General features: G+C 43.8%; 3 protein-coding genes across 4 annotated transcripts; 2 read left to right on the top strand and 1 right to left on the bottom strand.

The window, feature by feature from the left end:
* Positions 1 to 464: 464 nt before the first annotated feature.
* On the bottom strand, positions 465 to 7,139 carry LOC112874797 (WD repeat-containing protein 91 homolog). 2 transcript variants are annotated; one of them, XM_025938328.1, is made up of 17 exons: positions 6,993 to 7,139; positions 6,069 to 6,367; positions 5,956 to 5,999; positions 5,746 to 5,868; positions 5,400 to 5,541; positions 4,897 to 5,105; positions 4,564 to 4,622; positions 4,391 to 4,485; positions 4,202 to 4,304; positions 4,002 to 4,096; positions 3,870 to 3,932; positions 3,690 to 3,765; positions 3,477 to 3,585; positions 2,301 to 2,413; positions 1,409 to 1,467; positions 1,216 to 1,324; positions 465 to 1,136 (listed from the first exon to the last, which is right to left on the bottom strand). In XM_025938328.1, the coding sequence occupies exons 2-17, from the start codon at positions 6,344 to 6,346 to the stop codon at positions 1,002 to 1,004; spliced, it is 1,812 nt and encodes a 603-aa protein (XP_025794113.1). In that variant the 5' UTR covers positions 6,347 to 6,367; positions 6,993 to 7,139; the 3' UTR covers positions 465 to 1,001. The 2 variants fall into 2 exon arrangements, with proteins under 2 accessions (XP_025794113.1, XP_025794112.1); XM_025938327.1 differs by having other exon boundaries at positions 5,956 to 6,367.
* Positions 7,140 to 8,967: 1,828 nt separating this feature from the next.
* On the top strand, positions 8,968 to 10,415 carry LOC112872831. The gene is made up of 3 exons (XM_025935868.1): positions 8,968 to 9,273; positions 9,358 to 9,777; positions 10,203 to 10,415. The coding sequence occupies exons 1-3, from the start codon at positions 8,968 to 8,970 to the stop codon at positions 10,413 to 10,415; spliced, it is 939 nt and encodes a 312-aa protein (XP_025791653.1).
* Positions 10,416 to 12,234: 1,819 nt separating this feature from the next.
* On the top strand, positions 12,235 to 13,632 carry LOC112874800. Its single transcript, XM_025938333.1, has one exon. The coding sequence runs from the start codon at positions 13,131 to 13,133 to the stop codon at positions 13,437 to 13,439; it is 309 nt and encodes a 102-aa protein (XP_025794118.1). The 5' UTR covers positions 12,235 to 13,130; the 3' UTR covers positions 13,440 to 13,632.
* The last annotated feature ends 36 nt before the right edge of the window (positions 13,633 to 13,668 follow it).

The raw sequence follows: 13,668 nt of genomic DNA, 5'->3' as shown, positions 1-13,668 counted from the left end.
GGTAGCGATAACTCATTGCATGGAGTTGATTCTGCTGTTGCCTCTAGGTAACATGTCGCAACCTTACAGTACTGAGCTCTATTATCGAGTACGATGTAGTATAGGGACATCGGAAATGACAGGCCATGTTCATGAACAATCAGGACTCTGGAGATCACACGGCCTCTGTGATAGCCGACCACCGAGCTATGATTTGCATCCGTTGCATTTGTTACATACAACAGGGGTCTATTTCAATCAAAGGCAGTGAGCACTGCTGGTCCAACAGACTCGATTTCAGATCTGTCGTCCCTATTCATTTCAGCAAGAAAACCGATCAGGTCAGGCAAGAAAGGGACACTGCCACATACTTGGGTGCATCATGCACATGGCCTACTAATACACACCAAACAAAACTGAGCAGATAAGAATGACAACATGACGAAAGATGAGCATGATACGTATACTGCAACATGGACCCCAAATTGAATCCAAATGGCAAACAGTGCTACATCTATGAGTTCATACAAACTTGTTGGTTTCAGAAATATGAACGCCTCCAATGTTGTGATGAACAGAGGCTGAATCATACAATCATACTGTGTTCCTTTCTTGCCAACTCCCACAAAAAGACTGAAAGCGTGTGGCATTGATCCTCTATGTGCTTTTGATGAATGATGTGACGTTCGAACAATTGAAGTAACATGAAGTAACAATTTAATCTAGTGCGTATACAAAAGGATCACAGAATTCTATACCTGTTTCTGTTTTACAACAAAAAATGTTGGAAAACTAACCATAGGGTACAGCGCAGCTACAAGACACAAACACAACTCTTCCATGCAAAATATGCCGTGACACCAAAAAGCCTCCCACAAGGTTAAGACTGTCGATAAGAATGGATGCTTGCTTGCTGGGAAACAGGTTGTCACCAGGAGCTTTACTGGTCCCTTTAGGCAATAATATCTCCGATTGCATTGAGACATCGACAAAATCTCAAGGCGATTACTTTGCTTTATTGATCATAAAATAGATGTGACACGGACAGAGTGGTCTGCGGACCCGGTGATGTACATTGGCAGTGTTGGATGCCAATCCACACTTGTGATAGATGAACTGTGCGGTAGTGTCCTCAATCCACTCTCATGACCTTGTACCTGAAGGGAAATTGCAGATGAGTGCATCGGTACCCGTTTCTTAAAAAAATAACTGGGACGATCGGATAATGGTGGAAACCTGATATATTGGGGCCCGGACCAAACCGGAGGTAACCAGCAGCCTCTTTCCATTAGAATCCAATGCTATCTCATGCATTCGCTTGTTAAAGCTCTCTGGATTGCAAAATCTGGTAATAGAGGCACAAGTAGGAATGAGCAATTCAACTGTCCTAACAATTCACTAATGATCATGAAATGTAGGGTATTCTCACCTGCTGCAATCTCTTGACCAAAGAATCTGGCCTTGATTGTGCAAGCTCCATTCAAATATCTATTAAGTGATACAGTTAACGTGGGATGAAATCATGCAAAGTAATGAAAGATCACAAGATAAATATTTACATGAAAGAAATCTACATTAGTACCAAGAAAAATAGTGATATAATAAAATATATTACAACTTTTAATTTGTTTATAGCTGATAAGTGATAACTGGAGATATTTTGGAATATTTGACCATGAGGATCCATGGAACTACAACTGATATGCAGAGGCTTATCAGTAGGGCCCCACACCCAAATTCCCACCATGAGAAAAGAAAAGATGTCAAGCCCGCCCAAAATAGAACAGCATATCTAGATTTAAATGTTTGTGTCGTAAATCAAGCATCATTCCTTTTAAACTATTGTGTTCCCAGTGATCAGATCTACATCTATTTACATGGCCCCTAGAGCATCTGACCGGTTCACTTAGCACTCTTCAATGTCTTTTTCAGTAGTATTTTAATTTTGCTTCAGTAGTACTTTTGGTTTGTTCTCATGATACAAGGCAACACATTATTACACTAGTACCTTTTGATTGTTGATGTAGTATACCTATTTGTTCTCGTTGTATATTTTGGTTTTATTCCAGCAGTCAGGACACATGCAACATATAGATAACATTTTATTGATCTTGTTGCGACGAGCAAGATAGTTTAAACAGGTTGTGAATTGAGGGGTGGAAAAATTAAGAAACCATAAGACTTCTGATGGGGAAGGCCTCGCAACTGCTATGGTCACACCATGCAATCAATTTTGGATACCAAATACATACTCTACGTTTTTTTATCACACTGATATGACTAGTTCCATCAAAAAAGGGAAAAGGTGAAATGTTGTATACCTTTCCATCTGAGCCTAAACTGAATATGCTAGTTTCTGCTGGCCCAAAAAGAACTGAGCTCACTGGGGAATCATGCGCAGGCCATCCCGTAATTTGCAGGCCAGCAGACATGTCTATTTGCAGTTAAGATGATGGGCTCAATAATCACAAAAGGAGAAGATAAATGAAATATCATGCAAACAACATAAAGCAAATCCTAGCATGGTGGGGGAAAGAATGATGCAAAGTTCCAAAACCGTTCAACCAATAAACTGTTTCATTGCTAAACTGCAAATATTGATGTTTGCTAGCTAGCTAAGCTTTTAATTCTGGCTGAGGCTCTGTTTCAAAAGGAGATGCTAGGTGACGGCTAGGCACTAATTGATGCCTACAGTGGTTTAGGAGTTAATCTATGTTTGAAGATGAATACAAATTAGAGATGAAGGAAGATGAATTATGATCATGGAATTCATGAATGATAATGTCAAATTCTATGTTGTAATATGCTATATTACCTTTATTTAACAGGGCACTACTCCATCTGAGTGAAAAAAGTACTGCCACCTAGGAACACCTTAGGTGCTAGGCGAAGCCTGACCGCCTGTCTAACGCCTAATGCTTGTTTGAAACATTGGGTTGAGGTCAGACTAATGCAGCTCATCATTCTGGTCACATGGGAAGTTTGGAAGCATCGAAACTCGTGTTTATTCGAGGGAGCGAGACCTGATGTTCAGGTGCTCCTGCAGAAGGTGTCTACTGAATGTGTGCTTTGGTGCTTGGCAGGAGCCACCAAGCTCAAAGAACTTCTCGATAGGTCGCTCCAACAGGCCCCCTAGGTCCTACGTGTTTTTCTCTTTTGGTCACGGTTTGGTCACTGTGTGTTTTTTTGTAAGTAACAAGCTAAGTTGGTGTGTTGTAATGAGGGCCGAGGTTTTTCTAACTTCAGTTCTCACCCCTTTTTTTCTTCCTTAAACGAAATGACACAGTTCTCCTGCGTCGTTCGAGAAAAAAAAGACTAATGCAGGTGGATAATGGATAGGATGTATGATTATCTTAAGAACAAAATACCAGTACCAAAAAAGTGAGCATCTGAATCAATCCAGGAATTCAGGATGATAGGAAGCTACACCCCAAAAAAAATACAGAGAGCAGGTAACTTGATAGTGATGATAAAAGAATACAACGACTAAAGGATACCAAACATGTGAATCATCCCATCTGTTGCAGAAGCTGCCAAGATTTTTCCATTGTGATTGAAGCAAAGAGAAGTGATAGCAGGTGGATCCTCACCAAGAGGGAGGACCATCTTCACAATAGAAGAAAAAAAAAAGGGGGAAATATTTAGGAAAGACATTGGCTAAACAGTACACATATAATTTCAAGAAAAGAGGATGAAAGCAAAAGAAGTACCAATGGCTTCCATGTTTTCATATGCCACACGGTCAAGTTTGCGAATCCTGTTCTCTCAAAAATAGTTGATCCATGCCTGAAAAGGTTTATAAGCTGAAAATAAGTATAATAATGCAGTGCTATTAGAGAACAAGGTAATGGACTTCTTATCAAGTACATGAAGCATGAAGCTAAATATACCGTGTTGATGCAGCTGCAGAGACAAACACAGGTTCGACAGGGCTACATTTCAAATCTAAGATGCTGCATAAAATGGAAAGCTTTGTTAGTGACACATTTTCAGCAAGGAACCAGCAGATAATAGGTTGCAACCTTGGAAAGTCTCTTGATGTATTCAGGTCGCAAACAACTCTCTTTGCATCAGCATTCCAAGCTTTAATTCCTCCATTAGCTGTGCCTATGAGTAGCTATGGTCAAGAAAAATGGGTGACAAAACAGAAGTCTTAAACAAGTTTAAACAAATTTGGAGTAATGGAAATATACTAATGCGGTACAATCCAGTATAGGCGTACCAATCTGTCAGATCTGCATTCCCAAGAAAGTGCACTGACTTCAGCCCCACAGTATATAGTGGCATTTTTGGATGATGGTGTTGATGAATCATACGTCCAGATCCTTTCAGAAGTGTGAGACCAACAGGTCAAAATCCAGAACTTTCAGTTAGTCAGCTAAACTGAAGCTACTCGAGATAGTAGAATTACCTAACTGTACCATCGATTGATGAACTAGCAATATTTGAACCGGATGCAGAAAATCGACATTGGCTAATTGAACTGTTATGGCCTAAAAATGTTTCCTGTTAGCAAGCCCAATCAGTCATATAAGTAACTGCAAAAGGTGATAATAGAATAGTGGGGAACAAACTGTAGATTACCTGAAAACCAACTCTCACTTCAGGAAAGTCTTCCTCGGTCACCAAAACCTGCTCATCCTCTGCAGCGAAAGAGACATATTATGCATCCAGGTTACCAAAGATACAGGGGGGAAATGCCATGTGGTACATAGAGTCAACAAAATAAAAACACTGAAGAATATCAAATAGAAAAATATGTTGTCTTGTGTGCATACAAGTCATCCAAACTATGATTGCATTAGAATGCATGATGGTGAAGATAACAGCACACCTCTATTACTGGTTACCCTGCATAAACACATAGCAAATACAGATACAAGAACCATGAAAAAAAAGCAAGTACAAGGAACCTACCTGTATGTCTTATCTCAGAAGATTCATGGAATTTCCCATCTCTTTTAGAAGATTTCACTGAACATGAAGACCTTGAATCAAAACCCTGAATCATGCTACTTGAGGTTGAGGATTCTTCATAGTTTTCTGACATCTCTTGTTCAGGAGGGGTACCAGCTGTACTAGTACCAATTAAATTCTTGTTTCCATAACCAGCACCATTGTAGTTCCTGTATTTATAAGTTGAGACCTATTTAGAGGATGAATCCAAGTGTTTGATCTTGTATTCTTGTGTACATTCGAGGTTGGTAGTTAGCACTCACAATATAACCAAGCTAAATATTGAAAGAAGATATAACATTCATAGGAAAGTTAATGTTTACTTCACCCACATATATCACTTAACCCAATTGAATCTAATATACTAGCTGTTACTTTATGGAACGATCCATATGCCAATTACAAAGCCTTGGCATGCACTAGGAGGCAAAAAAAGATAATTTTGCAGGAAAGAGAAGCTTTACCTTCTCAACTGAGATATTTCATCTTCCTTCGCCTCTAACGACGCTTGTAGCTCTGCCAATTTATTATTCAGTTGCTTTATGTCGTTCTTGAGGGATTTGATGGTATTCTTTTCAGTGCTAATTCTTAAAAGAGCTGGGATCCGTAGAAAGGTTAAGGATAAAACAGTGATGTTTCAAAGCAAGTTTCTAGTAGAAACAATAACATTCACAAACAATGATTATATCACATTGATGATCAACTCAAGTGGAGATAAGGTAATAAATCAGTCAACAGCAGAGAAGATATTGTAAGAGGTTAAAAACATCCCACCAGCTATAGGAAGGAATACATGTCATAAAAGGATATGAGTCTCATTGAATATCCCACTCAAAAAATTCCTAAATGAAAGAAACAAAGTGTCCAACCATTCTTTGGAGAAATATACACGGAACTGCGGATCGAAGCTTGGGTTCTTAATATATGGAATAGCTGCATAATGTTATTGAGATTGACAAAGCATTAGAATGGTGCAGATTATAGAAGTAACGTAGGCAAAAGAAGGCAATGAACACATACCGAACCATGCCAGCCAATCTTCACGTTTTTGCATCAGATAATTGCTGCTTTCACCAAAGAATTCAATTACTTTGTCTTGTCTTCCAGATTTCAAGGCATTGATAACATAGTACCTTAATACTGATAGCTCCAACTTAACAAGGGTCGAGAACAACTCTGTGTCCGCAGGTGATGTGAAACACTGCTTGAAAAAGGTGAACAGGCCTACCAACCTATCCAGTTGGTATTTGGCAACATACTCTGAGAATACTAAATCCAGGATCTTATCTACTTGAAAATTCCTGCCAATCTCAGTAGACAACTCCGACTCGTATGCTTGCAGCGTACTTGTGAAACCCCTGAATACTAGGAACTCCCTCACGAGCTCCTCGGCGTACCGGATGTTCTCCATTGCACTCCAGCGTCAGTGTCACTGCATGTGTGAAACGAGAAGTCATGACTCAAGAGCAGACCAGCCACAGCTCAAAGAAGAAATGGGGAAGTGACAATGTGTCTCTATGCTGACAGCGATATATCTATCTTAACCAGTGACAACTGGCAGCATCAACAAGGTTCGGAGAACTTATTAAGCTCAGCCTCACTTCCTCTCGCTGAAGCATTTCATTTCGATTCAATGTCATGTAAAACAAAGTATCCCCCGTGCTTGCAACTATAGGCACACTTCACCAGTAAGCACGTGGTACTAAACATCCAATTGCGCTAGAGCATTTCCATGCGTATAATTCTAAAGTTAATATGAAGCATCGAGAAACCGATCGAAGCAACCAGTGACGCATATATGCAGGCAACCGAAGCGGCCGTGCCCGCAGTAGCCTGGAACAAACTACCCACAGCAACCCCGCGAGGCTCGAAAGAGAAGCCACAAGGCACGCACGCGCACACCAACACAGAGTGCGGCTCGGATCGGGATGAACCCCGTGAGCCGCCGGCCCGGCGATCCCGAACGGAGCGACGCGGGTACCCACCGGAGCGGCGCACGAAGGAGAGGAGGGGAGAGGAGAGGAAGGGATGGGAAGGGGAAGGGACGATAAGCGGACCTGGCTGCGTGGTGGCGGCGCCGTCCCCGCTGGGAAGGAGGAGTGCACGCCTGCGCGGGGAGGAGAGCGAGCGAGGCGAGCCGGCCGGGGCGGCAGCGATTGGCGAGAGCCGAAGCCGACGAGGCGGAGCGGAAGCGAGGGCTGGTTTCGGCAATTCGCAGATTTGCTCGTTGTGTTGGGCTGGCCCAGTATTGGAACGAGGCAACGGGCCTGAGGTTGGAGCTGTAGGCTCAGTAGAGAACTGGGCTCCTATTTTGCACGATAAAGTTTGGGGGCTCCAGCTATGATCTTGGCTAGCTTTATAGCAATGCCACCTTTTGGTATATAGCTACCGCTTTATTATTATAATAGTTTGTGCCCTTATAAGTTGTCGGATGATTAGGTCTAATCGTTCATATCATTCACTCATATAACCTTATCTTCCTCCTCACCAGGAACCGATCGCAACAAAATAGACTCATAGTAGGTATAACAAGAGATCGGGAATCAATCCATGAGTCGAGGGGTGTGGAATCAATCCCGATCTCTTGTTGTACCTATTATAAGTCTATTTTATTGTAATTAGTTCCCGATCCGAAATAAATTCTGATCTCTTGTTATATCTATTATTCCTAGCCCAGATTAAGGGTCTGTTTGGTAGAGCTCCATCTGATTCTGGTTCTCTATGGAAGTTGATTCTCTGAGAGATGATTCTGTGACTGAAAGTGGATTATCTTTGATTCTATAGCATAAGGTCTCGGAAATCACTTCATAGAATCAGGAGAAGCTATTTTTTTCAGCTCTCAGCCTCTTAGGACCCGTTTGGTAGAGCTCCCAGCTCCTGATTCTCCCCGAGAATCCGAGGAGCTCTACCAAACAGGTGTTTCTGTGGAGCAATTCTCGCGTGGAGCAGAGGAATCGATTCCTCATTTTACGAAGGGATCGGAGAATCGGAAAAAACCAGCTCCTCCCGCGCCCAAAACAGCTTCTCAACCAACCAAAAAATAGACCTCCCCATAGAGTTGGTAGAAAATTACCCGCAATTGCCACTAAACAAAACTCCCAGGCCCGTTCCCTCCCCCTGGCGCCCACCCTCCCAGATCGAGCGCTCCCCTTCGAGCGCCCCTTCCCCTGCACGAGCGCACAGGAGAATGGAGGGCGCCGCCTAGGGTTTCGCCGTCCAGCCCCCGCCGTCCGCCGTCTTCCGTCCAGCCCTCTAGATTCGGGCCACCGGCGAGCTCTCTAAGGTGCGCTGCCCCCGTTCGTCTCGTCTCCAGGTCCTCCTCCCCCGTTTTCTTGCCGTCCGCCCCCTTCCCTGTCGTTCTGTTCAGGCCGCCGCGGTCGGTGGCCGGCCGTCCAGATCCAAGCCGCCGGCGTCCTGACACTCTCACCGGCGCAGGTTCCCCTTCCGCAGCTTCCTCCCTGGTGGCCGGCGACCGCCCCTTTCTCACCGTCCAGCTCCCAGGTGGCCGGCGACCTCCCTGCTGCCCGGCTTTCTCCGTCCTGACCGGTGACGTCCCTGCTGGCCGGCGTGCTCCCTGCTGCCCGGCGACCGCCTGCTGCCCGGCGTCCTCCCTCCTGACCGGCAACCGACCTCCTGCCCATCGACCGTAGTAGGAAGGTATTGGTGTATTGCTTTGGCCTGTGCAAATTTGTTCCCGTAACAGTATGTGTTTATGCAAATTTGTTCCCATAACAGTATGCACCCCCCCCCCCCCCGACATCTCGGAAGGTTGCGGTGTTTTAGAGGCCGGTTTTCTCCGCTACACTACGAAAACCCGGCCTTCTCTGAATTTGGATCACATATCAACAGTGTATATGCAAAATTTTCCCACAACAGCATGTGTAAAGGTTATCTGTGCTATGTATGTTATGTAGAAACATATAGAAATAAGTGATAGCTTTGTAGAACATTGTGCACTATTTTTATTCATTGTTACCAATAGTTTTGCTTAATATGCTGCTACTCGATGTGAACTATTTTTTGGACAGCAAGATGTCCGACAACGCAGATTGGAATGAGGAGAACACTAAGCTTTTGTGTGAGTTGTTTGCTGAACAAGTGACGGCACACAATCATAGTGGCACTCACCTTAACAAGAGTGGCTACAAGAATGTGATGGAAAAATTTAAGGACAAGATCGAGTTGAATTATTCCAAAATGCAGTTCAAAAATAAATGGGATAAGATGAGAAGAGAGTATGCCAATTGGAAAAGATTGGTTAAGAAAACCGGATTAGGATGGGACAATGAGAAGAAAACCTATAAAGCACCGGATAGTAGGTGGAAGCAGCTGAATAAGGTAGCCTTACGAGTTTATGAGGCTATTTTTTGCATATATTTGAAGTGCTAACAATTTTTTAAACTTATTTGTATATGTTTGCAGGATTATCCAGGAATTAGCAAATTCAAAGATGGACCCCTTCAGTTTGAAGAATTGAAGACTATCATGTTTGAAGATATTCGGAACTCAGGAGATGACCATTGGGCTCCTTCAAGTGGTGCTGCACCTAATAATCAACAAGATGCCGAAGCTGATGAAGCGGAAGACAAGGATGAAGATTATGAGGCTAATGAAGCAAGTGATGACTGTGAAGAATACTCCCCTGAACCTTCAAAAGGAAAGCGTCCTGCTCCTTCTAACCTGAAAGATAAGGGTAAAAAACCAAAAAGTTCAGGAGGACATTGGGTGCAAAAAGAATTGAGCAAGCTCGTTGCTTTGAGTGAGAGGAGCACTGCATCATGTGAGTCTTTGGCAAGGAAGGATGAAAGTTCTGATTATTCCATCAGAGATGTCATGACTTTGGTGAGGGAGTGTGGAGCTGTTACAGGGACCAAAGAACACTTCATAGCTTCTTAAGTGTTTGTCAAGCGGGCTGAAAGGGAGATGTTTATGACATTGGAGATGCCAGAAGAACGATTCCAATAGCTTACCATGAAGCATATGTGGATGACTAGGAATGATTCATCCATGTAGTGCGAGAACATGCTGTTTGCATGTTTCTCTGTACCTCTTTTCCTTGTGTGCAATTTTTTTCTATGAACCTTACACAATTTTACTAGTGTGGTTGTACTATTTTTTCATGAACACATGATTTATTTCTCTGCTGTATTGTACCATCTTTTATTGAACATATGACATTATTCTTGCTGTATAACAATATTTCTCCATGAGTTGATTCCTGTTGTAATAATATATGGTTATCTTTTTTTTATGTACCTTTTGAACAGATGTCTTCTTCTGAGAGTGAAAGAGACTCGAGTGACTCAGAAGATCATGATCTGAGAGTCATGGAGGCTATTAAAGAGAATCAAAGCACTATCTATCTTGCTGCATCATTTTTATCTTGGTACTATGCATCTTATATTGACAAGAATGAGCGTAAAACACCAACATATCCTGGTTTGGCTTGGGTTATGGATGCTCTAGATGATCCAAAATAATGTTATGAAGTCTTCAGAATGTCACCACGGTTGTTCTACAAATTGCATGATGAATTGGTTCGTGATTTTGGCTTTACTTCCTCTATTCATATGTCATCTATAGAATCTCTTGGGTTGTTTCTTGTGATTTGTGGTGAAGATTGGTTCAACAGCGCAATCAAGAAAGATTTCAAACATTCTAGTGAGACTATTAGTCGCAAATTTACAGAAGTGTTGCATTGCATGGTACAAATGTCCAAGAAGTATATACAACCTAGAGATCCTAATTTTCGAGATGTTCATAGTAGAATTACCAATGACCAAAGAATGTGGCCTCACTTCAAAGATTGCATTGGAGCAATCGATGGCACTCATATTTCTGCAACTCCACCAAAGAAAGACTTTATAAGGTATATCGGAAGATCTGGAAAGGCTACTCAAAATGTGATGGGAGTAGTTGATTTTGACATGCGGTTCATATATGCATCTATTGGTCAACCTGGTTCTATGCATGATACTATGGTATTGTACCATGCACTTGAAAATGATGAAGATATCTTCCCACATCCTCCTTTAGGTATACTTTTATTTGTATCATTTGTTATATGTTATTTTAACACTTATTCGTTGCTTTAACACTCAATTTTTATCTTATATGACATAGGAAAGTATTATGTTGTCGATGCTGGTTACCCAAATAGAGATGGTTATTTAGCTCCGTACAAAGGTCAGAGATATCATGTTCCAGAATGGAGGAACGGGCCTCCACCAAATGGTGAGCAAGAGCTGTTCAACAACTTGCACTCAAGTCTTCGTAATGTTGTGGAGCGCACATTTGGTGTATGGAAGATGAAATGGAGAATCCTTTTGAGGATGCCGACATATCCACTGGATAAACAAATGATGATTATAGCTGCTACAATGTGTCTTCACAACTTTATTCATGAGAATGATGCATTGGATGAGGAATTTCAAAGGTGTGATCGAGATCATGATTATGTGCCTACAATTCCTACCCGCTATAGGAGGCATATGCCTCAAAATGCATCGGACACATCCACCACAGGAGCTAGTACTAGGAACATGAATAGGTTTCGTGATGATCTAGCTAAGGCAATTTGGGAGAGAAGGTGATTGGTTCTGTATTGTGGTCATGACTTGTGTATTTTGGAGATCCCTATGCTTTTGCGTTGTATCTTGGATGACTCTAGGCTGACAATTGTATTTTGGATGACTCTAGGCTGACACTTGGAGATCCCTATGCTTTTGCGTTGTATTTTGGATGACTCTAGACTCTCAATTGTATTTTGGATTATTCTAGATCCTTAATTCTCTATATATAATATTTATATATAATATTTTGATTTTGTTTTACTATTATTTCAGTTTCGTTTGCAAGTTTGCAAAAGGAATATACAATGAAGGGTATTATACACATTTTCATGCAATCAGCACATAAGAATCAGTTTGCCTGCCAAACGATTTTTCAAACTGATTCTGATTCTCTAGGAGGATCAGGAGAAGCAGCTCCCAAGGAGAATCAGGGAGCGGATCAGGAGAATCAGGGAGCGGAGCTCTGTCTAAGGGGCCCTTAGTTCATTTCACAGAATCAGCAGAGAATCACTTCTCTCTGAAAAACTATTTAGCAGAGCTCAACAGAGAATCAGCTCTAAGAACTGTGCCAAATACACCCTAAATCCCATACAACCAAGTAAGACCTTATGGATCATCGAATCCTCATGTGTCAGTGATGGCAAATAGGATGTATACAAATAAAAGAGCACCTTCAACATCCATCCCCTTCTCATTATCGTTATTGTTGATATTTTATTTTCTGTTTTACAAGCGTGGCATCTGACTACGACGACGTGGCTAACTTTATTGCAATATATACCGTCTTTTTGTGTCCATCTGATATCAGGTGGCTAACCTTTTATTCTAAAAGGGTCAGTCACACCATGCTCAAAATAAACCATTGTCATCCTAATATTTGTTCTAATAGAGTATAGGATTCATTATCCGATTGACCGTTTCTTTTCTTCTTCCTCAAGTCGAGTATCTATTCGTACTTCCAACCCCTCCCTTCCCCTGGCCGCGGTAGCAAGGAAGCGCTTCGTTTGAAGGATTGCTCGTCCGCTATGCTACAATCATAATCTCTACCCACCGCCAACCATACTCCACCTCAGGCGATAGCACCTCGCATCCTCACCAATTGATTGTGGCCACGGCCATCCCCTCTAGCTCTGTCGGACTCCGATGACCTTAGCTCCCAACCTAATCTCCCCGGGAGTTAGAGAAGAAGCTCCATGGTAGAAGACGCCGTCTTGGAGAAAAAAAGATACGGGTGCCAGTGCCACCCTCCAAAGTTGCACAACAACAAACTCTCCGGCCACGCACGCAAATCGCATTCGAGGCCGTTCGGCAAACTGGTCAGCACGGAGCTCATGAGGCGTGGCATTGACGGCGTTCTCTGCTCGCGGCCGTGTCCCAGGGATCGGAGGCTCGCTGCCGTGCCCGCACCAGTCAGTGCCCTCGACCCTCTTGCCGGCTTTGGCGCTCCCTGCCGTTCTGCCACCAGCGTCCTGTAAACCTCGGCGCCGCCTCGACCTCTTTTCTCCTAAATCCAGCGGTCGAACCCTCCATCTCATCTCCCAGATTGTCAAACCCCAAACTGCTAAATTCCAACCACGGTCTCCTCTCTCTCGGTCTCTCCCCCCGGTTGGGTGCCTGCCCGGCATGGAGGTCCCCGCGCCTGATCCCGCCAGGAAGCGGAAGGACAGGGACGCCGCGTCCCCACCCGAGCCGGCCGCCGCCCCAGGCGGCGACGGCGGCAACTTGCTCCTGGCCGGGCTCCTCGCGCACGAGTTCCTCTCGTCCGGCACGGTCCTCGGCGAGCCGCGCGGGCCCGGGACGGAGGCGGCGAGTGCGACGGGCGGGGCCGCGCGGTACGAGGCCGTGGCCGCGCTGGTGCTGCGCGGCGGGGCCCGCGTCCGCGTGCCGGGGGTGGTGAACCCCTCGCAGCTCGCCGCGTGGACCGGGAGGTGAGCGCCGAGGAGGCGGAGGCGGCGCGCCGGCTGCGGGGGGGCCACGTGGCGCGTGGAGATCGGGGGGAAGCAGGAGCATGTCTTCCTCGACCACCTCTGCCGGCATCTTGTTGCGAGCCGTGCTGAACTGCTGATGTACTGATGTAGCAGCTATGGTTTTACCACTGCACTTTGCAAACTGTGGGATTTTGTAACATTATTGTGCTTGTTAGTTTGTAGTTTGCGCCTAT

Source organism: Panicum hallii, chromosome 9 (genome assembly GCF_002211085.1).
Source record: "Panicum hallii strain FIL2 chromosome 9, PHallii_v3.1, whole genome shotgun sequence".
NCBI lineage: Eukaryota > Viridiplantae > Streptophyta > Magnoliopsida > Poales > Poaceae > Panicum > Panicum hallii.
The sequence above is the reverse complement of the archived record's forward strand: the minus strand, read 5'-3'. Positions and strand labels throughout refer to the sequence as shown.